The sequence below is a fragment of the Astatotilapia calliptera genome, chromosome 5 (genome assembly GCF_964374335.1).
Source record: "Astatotilapia calliptera chromosome 5, fAstCal68.1, whole genome shotgun sequence".
In the NCBI taxonomy this organism is placed as follows: Eukaryota; Metazoa; Chordata; class Actinopteri; order Cichliformes; family Cichlidae; genus Astatotilapia; species Astatotilapia calliptera.
Window position 1 is genome coordinate 38,657,438 of NC_137426.1, and position 21,433 is coordinate 38,678,870.

At 43.5% G+C, this 21,433-nt stretch overlaps 1 protein-coding gene across 1 annotated transcript; it reads right to left on the bottom strand.

The window, feature by feature from the left end:
* Positions 1-434: 434 nt before the first annotated feature.
* Positions 435-19,541, bottom strand: camk1ga (calcium/calmodulin-dependent protein kinase IGa). The gene is made up of 13 exons (XM_026169175.2): positions 19,387-19,541; positions 16,239-16,339; positions 12,577-12,702; positions 12,374-12,448; positions 8,656-8,794; positions 8,360-8,483; positions 6,997-7,072; positions 5,267-5,379; positions 3,924-4,002; positions 3,282-3,369; positions 1,341-1,693; positions 984-1,065; positions 435-897 (listed from the first exon to the last, which is right to left on the bottom strand). Exons 1-12 carry the CDS (start codon positions 19,516-19,518, stop codon positions 1,002-1,004), a joined length of 1,470 nt encoding a protein of 489 aa, XP_026024960.1. The 5' UTR covers positions 19,519-19,541; the 3' UTR covers positions 435-897; positions 984-1,001.
* Positions 19,542-21,433: the final 1,892 nt, after the last annotated feature.

The window sequence follows — 21,433 nt, forward strand, 5'->3', positions numbered from 1 at the left end:
ATTCTGCTTTAATCAGATTAGCCTTCAGCACATTCTCACATGATGTGCATTGTAACATAATCCCTTTACTCTAAATACAGAGGAATACGTCCTTTTCAAACTCTGTGCTTGTTCATTTATTTAAACTTCTTTTTATTAAATCATGCAAAGTATAGGTCAGATATTCTCTGAGATGTGTCGTCTTCCACACACACACAGGTCACTCTGTGATCCATCATATAAACTCAAAGTTTACACCTATGCACGACCAGCATTAAGACCAGTTAACTATCAGCAAGGTCGCATATGAATGGTTCTGTGTTCAACGACCTTTCATTGAAAACCAAGTGTAATGATGGTGTGGCGACAGAGTTCTCTTCTCACACTCCTGGAGTCACCTGCTAGTCTACCAAGTTTAAAGATCCTGTACACATGAAAGTAAGCCACCAGAAGAGTCATTTTTACTCCTTTTTATTTTATTTGTATATTGACTTATATCAATGTATATTTGATGAATAATGAAAATGCTTTATTATTAAAATGGGGAAACACTATGTAGCACTGATCAGTGTTCGCATAAGGCTGGATATTAAGACCTTTGTTCTCAACTGTGGGCGTGACAGTCTCTCGACCTCGCGTCGCCTGACACTGCCCCAACGGTTACCCAAAGCTTGCACCCAGACGTAGTGGGCAGGTAGCCAGACTTGCTTGTTTGGTACCTCCCACCTAAATATTTTTGCTGATCAAGCACATCCCTCTAAAGCATTGGTAGACAGCTGTGGTCTCTGGACACTGTAGACACTGCTCAGGAACAACTCGGGAAATACCCGGGAGATGTGCCAGGCGCCACGGGACACCGCCAAAGGTTCCTTGTCGGTGCCCTGATGGGTCAGAGCTGTTACGGCAGCAAGAAGAGGCCTGCACAATATTAGAGAGGGGGTTTGGGTGTTATGGCTGTTAAGTACAGCTGACATTTAAACGTGGATACACACGGGGCCATTTACCTGCATCTCGTCATCAAATCACATGATGCAGCACACACCAGACTGAAGCGGCTGGTCCTTCCCCGGAGCCACTGCATCGAGCCTGCAACACACTCAGGATTTATTCAAAGCCAACTAATGGATGGCAAATTATATAAAGCATCACTCTGGAGGTCTTAATAATCAGTTTACCAATTTAAGCATCATTTGAAACAGTATAAATATACACATAAAAGAAGCAAAGTAAACAAAGATGTAGTGCAGTTTGGAAAAGCCTAAAACAGCATGTTTGCTCCTTACTCTGGCCATCTAATTCTAGTTATTTCTCTCTATCTGATACATCAGACGGCAGCTGGAAGGGGTCAGCAGTTTAATTACCTCTGAGACTGGAAAAAGAGAGCATCATTCTCTGAATGGAAGGTATGAACTTGTCTGGACTCCTCAGTGCTGAGAGGACTTCCTGGTTCGCTTTGACTGGCTCTCAGTGAAGGACACAGTCCTGTCTCCAGGTCACAGTCACTCCAGGAGAGAAGACTAGCAGACTGGACAGGGTTTCCATTGGGGTCAAGGGGGTCTGCCTGATCTTGGCAGCTTCTCACAGGCTCCGAGTCGTTCTGGGACGAGGACTCTGGTTTGATGTTCGGTATGGGGAGGGCGGGTGTGGAGGGCACGCTGTGGGACAACTGCATTTTCTTCATGTGCTGGATTACAGAGGCTGCATTGAAGGCTTGCTGTTGGAGATCCACAAAGTGAGCAGTTACTACTGGTGCAGCCTGCATCTTGTATAGAAAAACATCTAGCATAGCAAAAGTGTCTTTTAGAGAACTCCTGCTGGAATTATGAACATATGTTCAGAAACTTTACTAGGTCTGTACGTCTATAGAGGTGGAACAGGTACGCAGTGCAAGTTTGTTTAGACATACTGTTTTTGTTTTCTCATACGGCATAAGTCATTTGTTTTAGGATTCCTCTATCCTCTTTAATTTGAACTACTTATTGATAGAATTATATTGAATTCCATCAATATTAAAATGTCTTAATGGAATCCTTATAGCAGATGTTTTATGGATTAACATGTTTGTGTTAATACATGTGAATGGCAGTTGAAGGGGATTCTCCATCAACAGGAAAAGCAGTAAAACTTGTGAAAATATTACAATTTATGCACATTTTCCAGAGTCGTCCAATGGGCTGCACTGGAGTCTCTGCTGGGCCAATTCTGGGCCCCCAGCCCGGTGTTTGACACCCGTGGCGTATGTAGTCACCTTTCCAATCATTAGCAGGGCTCTAGACTAACTTTTTGCCATGGGCGTACCGGTACAAAAGTTAGGCGCACACAGATTTTATAATAATTGATATAATGTGTTTTTCTGGATACACTGTGCTTTTTCAGCATTCAAAGATTGATGACACCGTGTCAGAGCACTGGCTATGAATTTCAGAAGCATCAGGCCTTAACAGAAAAGTTAGCAATAGTTCTTTTCCTATTACAGCTACATCCACTTCTGTCGTGCCTAGGCTGCTCATAGGGCTGGGTATCATCACTGATTTCTACAATCCATTCGATTCCGGTTTTCAAAGTCCCGATTCGATGCAACTTAGCCTCAGACAGTCAGAAATATTATAACTCTGATCATTTATCAGCACTGACTTCATCAGAATTGTGAACATCACAGCAGATGCCTTTGTGTGAAAGTAACTGAGAATAAAACAGAAAAACATGAAGGAGATTTTCCTGGTCTGGCTTTTTATAGCAGATAACCTTAAAAATATTCTACAATGTTCTGCATATAAAGTTTAAATTTCTTCAGTATTGAACAAGCTCCGACAGCGTGTCCGTCTACGGGCCGGCGGGTGAGAAAGCCGAGAAAGACAAAGCTGATCCTGATGCGTCGGTCTGTGTTTACGTCTTTGTGTGGAGTCCGTGTACCTGCTCTCATCTGCTGTTTGGTTGTTGTTGAAATGGTTTCTGGCAAAACACAGTTATGTTTAAAAGTCGATTCAGGATCTAATGAGTTGATATCGCTTTATTCAAGCTACTCACCTCCCACTTCCACCTGCACTTTCAACTGGACCACGGCCAATCAGAGAGGTCCCGCCCCTGACTATCTCTGATTGGTTTAGTCCACGATAGGGGCAAAATGTGTGTCTGTTGTTGACCACAGGGAAGGTTGCAGATTTTTTTTTTTTTTTTTTTCGCTACCCGAACATTTGGTCGCACAGGTGCAACCAAATATTTTTTTGTTGTCGCACCACTGAAAAATTTGGTCGCATTTGCAACCAATTTGGTCGCACTCTAGAGCCCTGATTAGCCATTACCTTCCATTTGGATGTGGCAAAGTTTCTCTCCAACTGTTCACACACAGACTGATAAATGTCCTGGTCTCTAGCTGTGTCTCCAACAATCCTGCGAGGGTAACATGAGCAGACGTACAGTTAGGTTCTTGGGTATTTGGACAATGTTGCGTCTGTACACCATCATCGGGCAGATAGAGCTAGTCTTTGTTCCACATTCTCCGAGGCTCAAAAGTAGTAAGACAAACAAACATAATGTGTTCTCTCTTAACCGAGGTCTGTCTTCTGTCTTTCAGGCCTTTGTCTTGCATAGCTGGCCATAACTTTCCTTCTTTTTAAGAATGATTGTTGATTTGGCCAATCATACAATGTTTGCTATCTCCCTTATTTTGGTTTTTCATCCTGCTGACAACCAAATAGTTGAAGACTTGGAATGAACCCCAGATATTAGACCAGATCAGTTTCTCACGTGTCCACGAAGCTGCTTCTATATCAACTAACCAATTACTTTTGAGTCTCTCAGAAAAAGACTGTAATTCATAAACAGCTGATACTTTTGTTCATAAATCAAGCAGAAAGCTATCTTCAGTCACATGTTGATTATGTGGTTTAAAATGTGTAATCATTGTCCAAAACATTACGACATTTAAGAGGCAAAGCACTAACCAGGGGTGCCTGAGTGCCTGTTCAGTGGTGAAGCGTTTAGTGGGGTTTTTCTCCATCATGTTCTTGATGAACTCTTTGGCTGTTGACACATAATATGGACAGAGTTCAGTTCAGCGTACAGTAGCATGATTCCTCTATGTTACACACAGTTTTATTAAAGCTCTCGAAAACACATCTAAAGCCCTTCATTAGGAACACCTGCATATGAAGAGAACGTGTGAACCCACAAACAGGAGGATGCTCGGCTGCTGATTGATTGGACTCTCACAACAAGATTATCTAGAGTTCACACAGAAGGTTGACTTGTAGAAAAGCAGCAGTGTCCTGGATGAAAGTGCCTTGTTGTTGCTGAGCGATCGGAGCAGATTGATGGCCCATGCTAAAACCAAGCCCTGGAAAGGCCCGGCTACGTCTGCAGCCTGTCCGCAGCTCACACACAAAACATTTCACTGCATGTTGTACTCTGCATGATTGTGTATGTGACTAATAAAGCTTGTTTGTTTGATGTAAATTCTATGAGTTCAAAGTGGAGTTTTTCAAAGAGGAAGAGGATAAGCAATGCTGTGTTTGTTCACAAAAGTAAGGCCACCACAGCTGGAACAATCACTGCTCTGCTCCCTGTATTCAGGACAGATCACGCTGATGTTTGCTTGCTCGTGTTACTCCGCTGTGGCTTTTGTTGGGTGGAGTACTCCTGCCTCCCTGCATCTCCGTGTCTGGTCTGTTTGGATTTCTATCTTCCCAGTCATGTCAGCGTGTCTGTCTGCTTTCTCACTGTTCCTTTTAGATGTTCAGAAAACTTGACCTCTGACCTTGACCTTCATTGCAAGGTCACTGAGATTCAAACTGGTCCAAGATTTTTAGTAGATACACCTGTGGTATCAGTTTGAAGCTCCTAAGTTGCCTCATTGCCGAGTTATTGCACAAACTTGAGTGTCTACACTTGACACTTTTACAGCTGAGGGGCGAAAATGACAAGAAAGTCTGGTTCCTTGGAGGTCAAATATAAAGAAACGAGGTGGATCAAGATTTGCACTGTTCTCACACTGACATCTGCATGATGGATCAGTGTCAGGCTAATGTTCCCGGGAAGCTGTGATTTTAGATCCTGCATGTGATTTTTGCCAGGTTTGGAACTTAGTCTGTACAGTCACATGAATAATTCCCTCTTTAAATGATAGTGAAACAGTGCAACCTAGTGTAATGTAAGTGTGTTAGAAAAAGGACTGGTTGTCATATTTCTTGTGGTTTATCTGACCCAGTCTCAGCTATTTACATCGAGTACTAATGAAGGAAAGAGGAGGGTCAGTACTGAAAACTGTGGTGTGTAGCTGTTAGCATACCTGATTCGGAGATGTCATCCCAGAAGGGCGAATGAAAGGCGTACTCAGCTCTCATGATCTTTGAAAACAAACGCTTCTCGTTTTCTTCAAAGAATGGAGGGTAGCCACAGAGCCTGCAGCACACACACAGCCTTTCAGATACCGCCGATTTGGATCAACTCTGGATTACTTTAGCAGCCATCGTCATGCTTATATGACATTTATACAATATGCCCTGACGCGGGTTTCATCAATTTGCTGGGTTTCCTCAGCTACTGTAGTAAACGGGCAGAGCGGTCAAAGCCTTTCAGCACAAACACATTCACAGAAATGTTGTTAAGCAGCGTGAAACAAGCTGCACTGATTTACACAGCAGGACAAAGAAATGCTTAAACTGACACTGTTGGGTCTCAAATCCACCTTCTGCTCAACCATCTCTGATTTGGATAAAAATGTTACAACAGAAAATATGAACATTGATAGTGAGGGCTGTGAAATTTCAGCTTCATTTATCAAACACTTTTCTTCTTTTTATGGACTATCGACACGGAGCTGTGAAGCAGCGTTTGAGCATAAATGTCTCAGACTATTAAATATAAAAGTACTTTCACTGAGGAGCTGTAATTTGAGACAGATACATTACATGTCTGAGTACTGGCTAGTGAAAATATGAAAACAGTCCAGGCTTCCTGTAAAGTTCATGTGAGCACACATTAATAAAACATGAATGGTATATAGTTATACCATATGTTGATGCATGCTCCATCATCCAGCTGACTGCAGCTTTCCCCAGTCTCATAAACAGTACAAATATTCATGCAAACTGGAAAAGTTCAAAAACTGGCTATTTGAGATGGATACATTGAATATGATGGCAGCAACATTTCTCACTTGAAGTTGGTAGAGGGCCACAAAAGAAAAGAAAAACAGTGCAATATATCCTCAAACGATTCCAGGAAACTGGGGAAATCTGTGTGCGTAGTTAAAAACAGCATCCTTCTGTCGTGCACGTCACTGTATGTGACCTGTTGAACCACGCCATAAACTAAAGCTCTCTGTGAACATGATCAGGAAATGCAGCTGCCATCTTTGTACCAAAGCTCAGAGAAGATGCGTTCCCCTCCACACAACACTTTCTGCAGGCTCTGCACAGACAAAGAGCCACGACAGCAGCTACGTTCACATACGAGATGAGGACGACATTCCTTTCCCCAAATCCAAACGACTCCCTCCTCAGCTCCCAGACATTATGAAAAGTGTGGATGCTGCACGGTGGTAAACGTGGCCCCGCCCAACCTTTCGGTACCTGTTGCTGCCACCAAATTCAGAATGAGCTGATGTTTTTCTAAAATTAGTAAATTGTCTCATTTTCAACATTTGATCGATTTTCTATGATGTATGGATGCTTTTACAGCAGAGATCATTTGATCCCGTCTTTGATGAGTTGATGAGCTTTACAGATCCTTCTGGTCTTATTTATATTTCACACTGTTGGGCTGTGGAGCACACAGCTTCGTGTTCAGTGCCCAACCTTCCAGCTCCAGCTACTGCTGGAGCCACAGTTACACAGTGGAAGTAAATACTGCAGTATGTGGTGACTCTAATATTGTACAAGTGTTCATGTACTTCTGACTTTTGGAATATGAATAAAATCAATAACTGATGAATGTTCGCAGTTCTCCATAAATGATCAGTGAATATTCATGTATACAGTTAGCCATGTTATTATGAACGTGCAGGCCTGTACTTACAGAATATAAGTGATGACTCCAATTGACCAGCAATCCACTGCTTTGCTGTAGGGTTTCTGGGCCAAAACCTCCGGAGCTGCAGAAAGCAGGACAAACAACGTGCAATATAAGCACCATTATAAACAACACACTGTTTCCACTCCAGAAAAAGTCTCGTTAAAGCTAATGTGTTAAAGCTAAGTTAATATATGGTTCAAAAGAAAAGGCAAAAAGTTGCCTTTTACAGCATTATTCCATCTAATAATATTTCTCACAGTATTGATACTGCATTACAGCTGTTTATTGAAGATGTCCATTTGAGGATCCTTCCATTATGTTAACTTTTATTACAAGTACGGTTAGAAGTATTTTATACACATTGCATATCTGAGCTTATTTTGAGTTGATGTTCGGTTCATTGAGGGTCTTAAGCTTCACTGGCGTGACTGTCCAGGTGATACATGCTGAGGGAAACTGGAACATAGAAGGATAACTGCAATGCATGCTTACAGTACATATAATACATATAATCTAGGAATAGGCCTGAGCAGAGGCCCAAATGTTTCCAGCTTCTTGTTGCAAACCTGTTGCATTTTATTCTACTTGGTAACAGATGAGCAGAGTCAAGAATTAGCCTCAGAGACCCTGAGGGCTTAAGATTATTACTTGTATGGAAGGTTCTATGTCTGTTTATAGCTATTAAAGATGTACAAGATGTACGATTAACTGTGACTAATGTCTGGAACCTATTTTAATCTGTCATTGACGCCATGGGGGGGCGTGTACCCCACTGCTGTATAAGTGTCCACAGCCTGTATTTTGGTCAGAAGACACATGTTGATGTTTTCTCCGGGCTGTTAATAAACTCATCGTTTGATTGCACTTTTCTGGGGCCTCCGTGGTTTGTGACTCTGCTCTACATGGATCGATTTCACGACATTTTCAATAATAATAAGATCAAAGTCCAGTTTATTTATATATCACATAAAAAAACAACAGAGCTGACCAGAGTTCCCTTCCTGCTGCTCCACCTGCTCGTTACGTTCACAATAAATCAAAACGAGCCCTCCAGTTCGTGCTGTCACTGCCCACATGAGCACTGAAGCCTCTCAGCAGGACGATGGAGCACCCCACCCAGTGACTCCTGGGAGGTTACGTACTGTCATTCAGCACATACACAATAACTGTCTGATTTATGAAAACTGGGTTTTTTCTTGCTCCAGTGTGATGAGATTTTGACCAAAGTAATTGTTTGTGGTATTAAGCTGTAGTACAGTAAAATGGTGCTTTCCCACAGCAACAATGTACAAATGGTCTATCACTGCAGAGGGAAAAACAGTAAGTATGTCAGTCTATTACATATGCAGAGAAATGGTTAACTCACCAACATATCCTGGTGTTCCACAGGCTGTAGACATCACTCCATGCTCCAGCGTCTTAGACAGACCAAAGTCACTCACCATAATCTTTGCATTCTCATCTGTATTATAGTACAGCAGGTTTTCAGGCTGAGAGAACAGGAAAAGCAAGACATGAAATACAGAAACGTACCTAAAATGTTCAAACACACTCATTAAACATCTGTTAAAGTCATTTTACCAAACATGTCAACATCTGTGGCTTTCACTTTGCTACTGGGAGCATGTTTGTCTTTGTTATGGTGGCTCTTTTGAGTCTTACCTTAAGATCCCTATGCACAATGCTGTTTTCATGCAGGTAGCTGACAGCCTGCAGCACCTGTTTGATCACTTTGCTGGCATCCTTCTCAGTATAAACACCTTTGTCTAAAATGCGATCAAACAGCTCCCCACCTGATACCCTGCACAAAACAGAAGAAGAGTTATCAGCGTTTATGTCTGGCAATCAGGTCTTCTGAACTTCTGCAGGACGGTAGACTAAGGACGACCATGGTCCATCGAATGATATAATAACCGAAAATGTTGTTCCGCTGTGCAAACAGACTTCGAGTAGCATTTAGGAAATGTGCCTGTGACAGGTTTGTCCATCATCTGTGTGAATCAGAGCCATCTGAAATCAGCACCCTTGTGCTCACTAACTGCATACAGTACTGCCATTTCCCCAGTTCTCTGTTTAACAAACAAGGAGAGAAACTTGCACCGCTAAGGCCAAAGTAGCACTGAGCAGTGCTGGTTTTCTAACACTAGAAAATAACTCAAAATGTTAGAAATATTCCAGTGTTAGAAAATCAGCACTGCTCAGTGTTAGTCTTTGTAAATCTTGAAAACTGACTAGGTTACTTTTAAACATACAACACTGTCAAAAGTGTTCATTTAACACTCAAAAGAGTGGACACATATAGACACTCTCCAGTGTTAATGTAACACTGGAGATTTTGCGGTGTAGCTTGTGCAAACCGAGCTGGCTGAATGCCCAACACACACACACCGGTGCGTCCTAACAATCTGGAGGGTCCCACCCAGCACTGTTACAACCCCAGTCTGCAGTGGGACCTGTCTTCTTTGCTGAGAGATCCAGAATGCCTCAAGGGTCCATGGCTCCCCCTGTGTCTGTGCCTGAGCGCCCTGAATCCATGGTTCCTGCTCCACCAGTGCCTGTGGATCCCTCACCACCCAACCGAGACCTGAGTGGTCCCGTCACTTTCTTTGCCAGTGCCAGGCCTGGTCCCCTGCAAGCCACTGAAGACATCCCGTCTCCTTCGCCTCTCCTTTTGCTGCTGGTGATGCAGCCAGCCCCCTGTTCATGAGTGGATGACTGGTCCACTTCAGGGGATATTTTGTGAGGCTCAGTAGTGCAGAGTGACCTGAGGCCCCTCTCATGGAACCATGTCTACATTCAGAAGTCCTCCATACTGAGACATTAAACATGAAGAGGACAGAATGAAAGACAGAGAGGGGGCTGAGGGAAAATATGTGCATTATAATTATACTATTAACCTTACCAGCAGCAGCAGCAGCAGCAAGCAATAGATTGTGAAGTACTACGTAGCTGAATTCTGTGTATGCATATTCCCATTTCCATATCCATCACATGCAGGTGCACATAGGGATTATCTATAATGATCTAATAGAAGATCATTATGCAGGTGTCCTGGGATGAACATTGTGAGGAGACGTGGTAATCTAGTATTACATACTTCACATCAGACTTTGCACAGACAGAGGTCATGTTCCAGATGTGATACGGGTATTAATGTAGTTGCACACAGTTGTGTAAATGTTGGGTTTTCTTTGGACTGGTAAGATTTAGCAGTTTTTACTGCTGCCACCTGGTCCTGCTCCACCACAGCTCTCCACGCCACTTTGTCCTGCTCTGCCAGAGGTCTTCACAATGTCTGGTCCTGTCCCACTAGAGGTCTCTGCACTGTCTGGTCAGGCTCCACCCGAGCCTGAGGTAATCTCTTACCTTCAGGTCCTGCTCTGCCCAGGTCAGAGGTCACCGTGTGGCCGTCTGGCCCTGCTCCACCCGTACCAGGGCACCTCCGTCTGTGTCGGGTCCCTGCCTCTGCCGCCTTCGTCAGCCTCCAGTTCTGTCCTCCGAGGGTCTCCGCCACCATCACCAGCCTCCAGCCAAGCCATCTGAGGGTCTCTGCCTCCACCCATGCCTGCCACGCAGGGTTCTACATCTGCTCTGCTTTCGTCGCTCAGACTTGGTAGTCGACCATGACAACAGAAACCTTATAGGTGCTCCACGTTCCACGTTTAGTCGGCCTTCTCCTCATGTCTATTTCTGTCCTGTCCCAGCATCTTAGTGTTTGTCTCTGTGTTTATTGTACTTTCTGTTTTATTTTGAGTCTCTTGTCCAGTCTTCACTTTTGCTTCTCCTGTCCTGTTAGTCTGTATAAGTTCCAGCTGTGCTCCCACCTGTTGCCCATCCTCTCGTTACCCTGTGTGCATTGATGTCCTTAGTCTCCGTCTACTTGTTGTTGCATTGTCATGCTGCGTATTCTGCAGTTCTGTGGTTCACCTGTAGGTGCTAGATTCCACATTTCTATGTTTTCCTGTTCTTTAGCTCAAAGTTTTCTTTTCTTGTGTGTTTATGAGTTTCCTTAGCACAGCAATAAAGCTGAGTAATTCCTTTGATTTTTCCAAGACGTGAAGCTTAATGTTTTATTGTTGATGATGAAGTCTGAGGAGGCTGAAGCTGTAGAGCAATGAAAGCAGTGGTGTTTGTGGATAGATGGGCTGATAAAGTGCACGTCTCACTTTCTAACCACAGTGAATTGGACTGAGGGTAAACAATGTGTTTTAAGGTGTTTGACTCTATGTTCGTGCTTGTAGACCTCCTTGAGATTTGGGGTTTTGTAAAGTGTAACGTTGAATGCACAGTGTCACAGTGGTTAGCAGTGCCTCGCAACAACAAGGTCCTGGGTACAAATCCTTTCTGTGTGCACTTCTCCCCATGTCTGCGTGGATCCTCTCCACATACTCCAGCTTCCTTCAACATGCAGTTAGTGAGCTCAGGTTAATTAGTGATTCTAAACTGGCTGTAGGTGTCTGTCTCTGTTTGTTAGCCCTGTGATAGACTTGTCCAGCATGTACCCAGCCCTGTGGTGGCTGAGACAGCATCCAGCACAACTGGGATTGTTGAGATAAGATCATTGATTTTAAGAAAGCCATTTAACTGTTGCCATCCATCCACAGAGTGATATGCAGAGGCTGATCCAGCAGTTTAAATCATCTTTTCCCGACTTATGCAACAGAATAAAATTAAGGCTGAACAACTCTATCAGCTTGGAGGAAACACGGATTTCTAAATATTTAAAGTTTCTTGTGTAAAGATAGTAAAAGGTCTGCTACAACCGCCTCATCCATACAAGGTGGTAAAATATTGGATTTGGACCCGTTTATTGACGAGTTGTGGCAGCAAAGAATGGGGGTCCCTAAGGAGTAACAGCACATCATTAAGGAGAACTGGATGTTCTGTATTAAACTGCCAGCTGAAGACATCTCTGTCTTATAGCAGCCGCAGTGGTTCTGTGAACAATGCAAATAGAAATGGAAAGAGAAGAATGTGGATATTTGATTAAAGATTAAAGCCGACCTTTTTGTTTTTGATTTGAAATATAACAGCTTGGTGTATTTTGGAAAACAGCCAATAATGAGCAAAGAATGGTAATAATACAAGTTATCAGATGGTTCAATAAACTCCATTTAAAAAAATCATTTTAGCCTTTAAGGGGTTAAAGGCTTGGTGGCATGAAGGAACGACACATAGCTATATTAGTTTGTACCAATATTATTTATTCAATTTGAACAATAATTCAGCCTATTTTAGCAAAAAAGGCTGAATTGTTACTGTTCTGTACACACTGTGTACTCGCATTGTTAATGTAAGATTATACTGCAGTAATAATTGTCAGTGTTGCATTATTTCAAGGTAAACATTAATAGAAAGTCAGCTAAACAGTTCCACTTACAGCTGCATGACCAGGTAGTAGTGTGTTCGACTCTCGTAGAAATCCTCCAGCCCCACCACATTGTCGTGCTTTATCCTGAAATAGTAAGAAACAGGAGGATAACTCGTTCTTATTCTCTTTAACCTTTGACATGTTAGGCAGCAGAACTAGTCACCGCTAGACTTTATTCATTACACATTTGAATAAGTGTGTGTGTTTGTTACCTCCTCAGCACATTTATTTCATTTTCTAGGTTGCTATGGGCGAGATGTTTTTTCTTCAGACATTTCAGAGCATACATTTTCCCAGTTTTCTTCTCTCTCACCATGAAAACCTCTGAAAATGAGCCCCTGTGCAAAAACATCAAAGAGGATTAATGACAGCCTGATCAAATGCTAGAAACAACTTTATCTTGGTTAACAGTTTTATTTTGTTTGTTCTTACAATCCTCTCAGAGATCTACAGAAACATCTTCCCAGGGTGATGGATCCAGCAGTACTACAGACCCCTGGAACAAGCAGGGGCTAGCTGCTCAAACATAAGCTCCACGACTTCTTTATTACCTCATTTGAAAGCATTTATACTGGGTTTGCTTTTTAACAGGTAAAATTCAAAGGGGTGAAAGAAATACTAAGTTTAATTAGGACAGTGGCAAGCACATCATCCAAGACCAAAACCCTTCGATCATATCATTTCATAGAAAGCGATTCAGATGAGCACTAATTGACACAGTGGAGGAATGATCTACTGCACAGGTGTCCACCCCCAGGCCTGGAGGGCCGGTGTCCTGCAGGTTTTAGATGTGTCCTTGATCCAACACAGCTGATTTAAGTGGCTAAATGACCTCAACATGTCTGGTAATGAACTAATTATGTGATCAGGTGTGCTGACCCAGGGTGAGATCTCAAACCTGCAGGACACCGGCCCTCCAGGCCTGGGGTTGGACACCCCTGACCTACTGTAAAGTAAATACCATCTGGTGGTATGTTTGAGAAACTAACATTAAAGCAACAATTACCTCCTTACGTTCACACTGATGCCAACCCCCCACCACCACCAGACTGAACTTTAACAGCAGCAAAGTTCTGGTTTCGAACCGTTCCTGCGTTTCCTGTGTGGTTTTTATCCTGGCTCCACCATCCAAACATGTTTGTTACCTGCTGATTCTAAATCAGCTGTCGCTGTGGCTATGAGATAAACACTGTTTAATGTGTGTGTGTATGAATCAATAAACACGTCTCATACAACGCGGTGCTTTGAATGATGACCGAGGCTAGAAGAATGATGTATAAACACCACTTCATTTGACTTTGTGTACAACAAATCTGCTCTACATTTCCTGAGGAACAGCACGTGTTGACCTGCACACAGACGCCGACACCTGTTCATAACACCTGCCTTTAAGTACATTCAGCACATCCATTCACAAGTGTAGGCAGCCAGACACTTAATCCTGTAATGAAGCAGTGCTAGGATGTTCTCAGACTGACGTCTCACACACAGGAGCCTTACTCATGCACTCTGTGACAGGTTTATTAACTCGCTCTTAAACAGCTCCTAACGTTCATTTAATACGTTGCTGCTCTTCACTGATTTAGTGAAGCCAGTATCCAGTGTTGGGGAGTAACGGAATACATGTACCGCCGTTACGTATTTAAAATACAAAATATGAGTAACTGTATTCCGTTACAGTTACCGTTTAAAAGGGTGGTATTCAGAATACAGTTACTTTGTTGAAATAAATGGATTACACTGCGGTACTTTCCTGTTTCATTTTGTCGCGGGTCAGGACTGTTTGGGTTTGTTTGACAGCTACGTTCTTTCGTTCCAGGCGGCAGCGTTACGGTTGCCATGGTTACAGGGCGACGCTCTCTCTCTCTCTGTGACTGTGTGTTTCCTGGATGAGAGAGCGCCTTTTCGTTGTTGTTGTTGTTGTGCTAAGCTAACAGGCAGAATGCTACAAGCATAGCTCTAAAGAATGTAGCATCATGGGCAGTGTAGTCCGTGCTGCAGGGAGAATGGACTGCCATACACGTTATGGGTCTGTGAGCGCGAGGAGGGAGAAAAAGGGGAGTGGAAAGGTACGAGTTGTCATCGAGGAAAAACGGGAGCTGGAAGCATGTAAATATAATAATAACCACTTCAGCCAAGAAGAGAGCCTGACGAGCCCAGCTGTAAGTAAGCTGTTAAGACTCGACTGTACACCGTGTTCGTGTTTTCCTCCGAAACAATAAGTTTCGTTGGAGCAGCCTTTCAACGCCTCTCTCTGTCTCTCGCAAGAAAAGTTGACCCACACAACAAAGTAAAGCTATTTTTCGGCTACGAGCCGACAGGGACCCCGCCGTATTAGTCAGAGGTCCCTTTACTACAGTTCGGAGTCGCGGACCTTCAGTAATAGTAATAAATCACACAGCAATAGTACATTCACGTAGTTGTAAAAAGCATGATAATATATTAAGTAATCCAAAGTATTCAGAATACGTTACTGTCATTGAGTAACGTAACGGAATACGTTACAGAATACATTTTGGGGCATGTATTCTGTAATCTGTAACGGAATACATTTTAAAAGTAACCTTCCCAACATTGCCAGTATCTCCCAGGTTAGCAGCCAAAACACTTTTAAACAGTATGAGAAACCTTTACAACCAGCTGTCTTGTATCCATTTATAACTTTTCCATTCGGGTTTGTCTACGAAGTAACCATTTCAGAGTGTGGAAACAGTAGCCTCAGCCTAACCAGTAAATACTGGGCATGTGGAAAGCATTCTGCCTGCTTCCTGCACTGAGGCAGCGCTGTCAGAGCTTACAACTATCCACCAGTTGCCCTCAGATCACATGAAGGTGATACAGAGATGTGGCCTATGTGGAACAAGGGGAAAACAGTCTTCACTCTCTGCACACCAAATCTGGGAGTGGGTGACACAATTATCTGCATTCTGCAGACAGCATACTCCCATCTGGATAGTAACAGCAGCACAGCAAGGATCACCTTCTTTCATTTCCCATAACATTGTGTTAACATTGTGTATTATTCACAGAGAACTGTGGAACTGAGGCACATTATAGCGCTGTTCTGGTCCTAATGATGACCAAAGTTACATTTCATTTACTGCATACATATTCAACACTTTATCAACCTTACAGACAATTTGAAATCACCAGTAAATGTAACATGCTCACCTTTGTACCAAAAGGAAGCCCACACAGGTGTGTGGAACATACACACTCCACACATAAAGGCCACAGCCAATCCAAATGTCCCAACCCAGAAGCTGCATATCTAACAGTACAATAGTAACAGGTTCACACATGCACTGCAGCCCTGAGCATGACTGGGATGTACCTGAGAGAGGTTAATGAAAGCAAATGCATCCTGTCTCCTGTCAGCTCCACGGCTCAGCCTGTTTCCACTGGTGACATCAGACCAGTTCCTACATCATCATTCTCTGTTCATGTGTTTGTGTGGAAAACCAACTTTGGATTTATTAGCTCCTGTTACTAAACAACAATATAGAACTTTTTCAACTGAGAAGGAAGTGAAAATATATATCGTCTTCACATAGATTACTGATTGGCAGAGCTAGCTCGAAATTTCAAGTTAATAAGCGGAAATTTTGAGAAAGATAACTCAAAGTTTCGAGTTATGGATGCTTTTTTGTGGCAGAAACGGCTTCCGTAGTCTGGGGTGCCTGCAGCTCAGCAGATAGAGCAGGTCTTCTGCTAGGCAAGATACTTTGAATATGTGAGAATGTTAGCTAGAAAGCTAGTTAGCTAGAAACACAGAAGCAGGGCTTGTGTGAATGTTGCATAAAGTGTGTTGAGTGCTCCGGGAGGCTTAGAGGTTCCTCACACAGAAGCATCACCATGAGTGAAAAGTACTCACGAGCCCATCTTCCCCTTGAAGTCAAACACGTCCTTGATGTTACTGGTGCTTTTCTTCCAGCTGCAAACAATCTCCTTCTGGCCCATCTTAGCCGTAGTTTCCTGAACAACCACAAATCACATCAGTTATTCATGCTGACAGTGGAAACATGTACTTATACATTACACCACGCAACACATGTGAAAGTGCTCCTGAGCCAAAGTTTGCAGCATTCCAGTTTACTCCGGTGTCTACATATAACTAAGTGACTGTAGTTACTGTGTGCACTGATGCACTGTGCCTCAGTACACAGAGTCAGGTTTGAGTCGATATGATGCTGAAATAAATCATTACAGTAAGTGAGGTTTCATTTATTCAGCTATACAAAGGAAAAATACCAAACGTCTGCGTTTTCATTTGATGCACTGTAGCATCAAAGCACATGAAACCTATGTGTATAAAGGACAGTTCTTGTGTGTCCCTGTGTCCGTCTGTCCTCTGTGTGTGTCCTTGTGTCTCTGTCCTCTGTGTGTGTCCTTGTGTCCGTCTGTCCTCTTTGTGTGTCCTTGTGTCTCTGTCCTCTGTGTGTGTGTCCTTGTGTCCGTCTGTCCTCTTTGTGTGTGTCCTTGCATCCCTCTGTCCTCTGTGTGTGTCTTGTGTTCGTCTGTCCTCTGTGTGTGTCCTTGTGTCTCTGTCCTCTGTGTGTGTCCTTGTGTCCGTCTGTCCTCTTTGTGTGTGTCCTTGTGTCTCTGTCCTCTGTGTGTGTGTCCTTGTGTCCGTCTGTCCTCTTTGTGTGTGTCCTTGCATCCCTCTGTCCTCTGTGTGTGTCCTTGTGTCCGTCTGTCCTCTGTGTATGTCCTTGCATCCCTCTGTCCTCTGTGTGTGTCCTTGTGTCCGTCTGTCCTCTGTGTGTGTCCTTGTGTCTCTGTCCTCTGTGTGTGTCTTGTGTCCCTCTGTCCTCTGTGTGTGTCCTTGTGTCTCTGTCCTCTGTGTGTGTGTGTCCTTGTGTCTCTGTCCTCTGTGTGTGTCTTGTGTCCTTCTGTCCTCTGTGTGTGTCCTTGTCTCTCTGTCCTTCTCTGTGTGTCCTTGTGTCCCTCTGTCCTCTGTTTGTGTCCTTGAGTCTCTCTGTCCTCTGTGTGTGTCCTTGTGTCTCTGTCCTCTGTGTGTGTGTCCTTGTGTCTCTCTGTCCTCTGTGTGTGTACTTGTCTGTCTGTCCTCTGTGTGCGTCCGTCTGTCCATCTGTCCACTGTGTGTCCTTGTGTCCCTGTCCTCTGTGTGTGTCCTTGTGTCCCTCTGTCCTCTGTGTGTGTACTTGTCTCTCTGTCCTCTGTGTGTGCTTGTGTCCCTCTGTCCTCTGTGTGTGTCCGTCTGTCCCTCTGTCCTCTGTGTGTGTCCGTCTGTCCATCTGTCCTCTGTGTGTGCTTGTGTCCCTCTGTCCTCTGTGTGTGTCCGTCTGTCCCTCTGTCCTCTGTGTGTGTCCGTCTGTCTCTCTGTCCTCTGTGTGTGCTTGTGTCCCTCTGTCCTCTGTGTGTGTCCGTCTGTCCCTCTGTCCTCTGTGTGTGTGTCCGTCTGTCCATCTGTCCTCTGTGTGTGCTTGTGTCCCTCTGTCCTCTGTGTGTGTCTGTCTGTCCCGCTGTCCTCTGTGTGTGTGTCCGTCTGTCCATCTGTCCTCTGTGTGTGCTTGTGTCCCTCTGTCCTCTGTGTGTGTCCGTCTGTCCCTCTTTCCTCTGTGTGTGTGTCCGTCTGTCCATCTGTCCTCTGTGTGTGCTTGTGTCTCTCTGTCCTCTGTGTGTGTCCGTCTGTCCCTCTGTCCTCTGTGTGTGTCCGTCTGTCTCTCTGTCCTCTGTGTGTGTCCTTGTGTCTCTCTGTCCTCTGTGTGTGTCCGTCTGTCCATCTGTCCTCTGTGTGTGTCCTTGTCTCTCTGTCGTCTGTGTCCCTCCCTTGTGTCCCGCCCCGTCTCCCTATGTCTGCGTGTTCCACGTCTCTTGTTGTCACAGTCTACATCTTTGTGTGTGTTCATGTGTGTCAGCTGTGTCTCCCTCTGCTCATCATCTGTTAACTTCCCAAGTCTCAACTGTTCTTGTATTTTCTAGTGTTCCTGGTTTTCGTCTATTTCGTTTTCCAAGTTTAGGATCTTGTGATTAGTTTCTCATTTAGTTGGTTTTCATGTTTGGTTAATGTTTTGTTTTCGGCCATAATAAAAGGCACGCTTTTAGTTCCAATCTAGTTCTGTTTCCACGTTTCGTTCGTCTGCCTTTGGGTCCACTCCTGTCCACTCCACGCCGTCTGTCAGTGATGTGTATTTGTCAGTCCTTCTCTGCTTTGTATTACCTGCAGCAAATTTTATTTAAGACACTCAGGTGTATGTCCTGTGTCTTCTTCCAGGTGTGTTTCTGTTATTTTGTGTTTAAAGGTTTATTTCAATATGTTGTTTATTCTTTTTGAAATAGTATATTGGTAAGATTGACTAGTTCTTGTCTAACTGAGAAATTTTATTATCAGCATGTAAATATGCACATTTAAACAACACATCTACTCGATTATGAGAGAGTGGTCTGAAAAGTTCATTTCTTAGCCTGGGGATGGGGATGTACATAGAGTTTATACACATCTGATGCTTTGGAGAATGGAGGACTGAACCCTAAGCCTATCTAGTCCTTTGCAACCCTTAAGATGTCACCCCAGTTCCCCCGTGTTACATAAACAGTTGCATGTCCAAGCCTGAGCTCACTTCTCACTGGCAAAGCCCATTTCTACTTATCAGGGCCACAGGATTCAAAAAGGCAGAGGATTAGAGCGATAAATACCTGTGCTTACTTAATCTCCCCGTCCAGCCTGCCTTCTCCTGCACTCCTGCCATATCCCCTGACAAACACTGCTTGTTTTATTATGTGGACTTGAAACTGAGCTTCCTTGAATATTGGCAGTGCATACTAAACGTCATATGTTAAATTATGACATGTGTATATTTCATTAGTTTTCTTGTGTGGAAAATTTGATAACATACAATAACTTAACATTTCACAAGTGCTAATTATCTATGCTGGAGACAAGAGTGTTTTATTAAATGTAAAGTTACATTTGTTTTCCTATTTACAGGATAATTCTTTTGTCCAGTTATTAAACGATTTGTAAACAGAGAGAGAGGATAACTGAAATGAACGCTTACCTTAATCACAGACGTGAAATAAACGGAGCATTTGCCAGAGGACCTGTGCGCAGTTGGTTGAGGTATCCCGGTGGTGACCCGACTGTTTCTGGTGGCTCCTCCTCTTCTTGAGCAGGGGCGGGGCCTCCCCATTCATCTCTTCCACAGTGCTGCATTCACAGAGCCATGGGGCTTACATTACAGCGCCAGGATTGAGAAGATGATGAGACTGCATAATTAAAGTGATAGTTCCAAACGAATGAAACTGCTGCATCCAGAAAAATCACACTTTACCTGTTTTATTCAGTACAGTGCACGAATGCAGGGAGGCAAGTTCTCCCACCCTTCCCTCCCCTCAGGGTAAGAGTTTGGGTGTCATACTTGATAATACTCTTTCATTCCAGTCTCACATTAATTCCATAACCCGGTCTGCTTACTTCCGCTTGCGTAATATTAACCGACTCCGCCCCTTCCTTCCTCCCCATGCTGCTGCCGTCCTTGTCCATAGTCTTATTACGTCCCGCATTGATTACTGCAATTCCCTCTTATTTGGTCTCCTTAAAAGGTCCCTTCATAAACTCCAACTTCTCCAAAACTCTGCAGCTCGGGTCGTAACTCCTACTCTGTCAAGAGCTCATATTACAACAGTTCTTCAGCAGCTTCATGGTTGCCCGTAGAAACCAGGATAAACTTTAAAATCGTACTTCTCACGTGTCCATAAATCTGCTCCTTCATATTTGTGTGAGCTGCTCCAGATCAACACTGTTTCCCGCCCTCTCAGATCCTCATCTGCTGTTCATCTTACTGTTCCATCCTCACGTCTCATCACTGTGGGGAGCAGAGCTTTCAGTCGCTCTGCTCCTCGCTCTGGGACTCTCTTCCTCCTGCACTAAGAAATATTGACTCTCTTTCCATATTTAAGTCACAGCTCAAAACACATCTGTTCAAACTGGCTTATTCGCTTTAGTGCTGATTTTATCTGTTGTCAAGCTCTGCAATTTTAACTAATGTATTTTATGACTATTGCTCCTTTTATTAATGTTGTTCTTTTCTAAGGTGACCTTGGGTTTCTGAAAGGTGCCCTCAAATAAAATTTATTATTATTATTATTATTAGTATTATTTCCTAAAACAAATGTTTTCAAAAATCGTAGCAGTTTGAAATAATAGCCAAATATGTATGTTTTGTGTTAATGTCTGGTTATTTACCCCAAACCAATGCAATTTACTGAATTTACTGCATCCAGTTTCTTCATTCATCCACTGCTTATCAGGGTCACGACTGCAGCTGCCATGGAGCAAGAGGCAGGCTCCACCCACAGCAGGGCGCTAATCTGTCACAGAGCTAACTCATAGGCTGCGTTCACTCTGCAGGTCTTGATGCTCAATTCCGATTTTTTGATCAAATCCGATGTTTTTGTCTGCTTGTTCACACTACAAATAAAATGTGACAGCAAACGCGCTCTAGTGTGAACGCTCAGAGCGCCCGCATGCGCAAAAGAAGACGTCACACACAACGCGCTCTGTTTGGACCCAGAGCAGCAGTATGTTTGACTGATGGCCTTAATATAAAGACTTCGGACTTTACGTTTCCCAATTTTTGCTTTATTTTGTTATTTACATAATAATGTGAATAACCTAATAATGATCCTTACTGCTGCTTCAGAGGATAGCTGCAGATTTCTGTCAGAATCTGCAGATTATACAGTACAAAGAAAATGTTCACGTTGTCTTCCCAGCAGTTTCACCGGATGGCCAGGAAGCCTTCACGATGTCTCCTCCGGCGCTGATAATTGGTGTCTGTCTTGTGTCAGTGACGTAAAAGACCTGACCATAAACCAGCAGTCGCTTTCTAAAACATCGGATATGTATCGGATTCAGCACCACATACGAAAGTGACCCAGATCGGATTTGAAAATATCGGATTTGTGCCGTTCACACTGTCACACCATGATCGGATATGGGTCGCAGAGGGTCAAAAACATTTTCGGATTTGAAAAATTGGGATTTGATGCGCTTTCGCCTGCAGTGTGAACGCAGCCTAAGAGACTGAAAGCTCGTTAGACAAA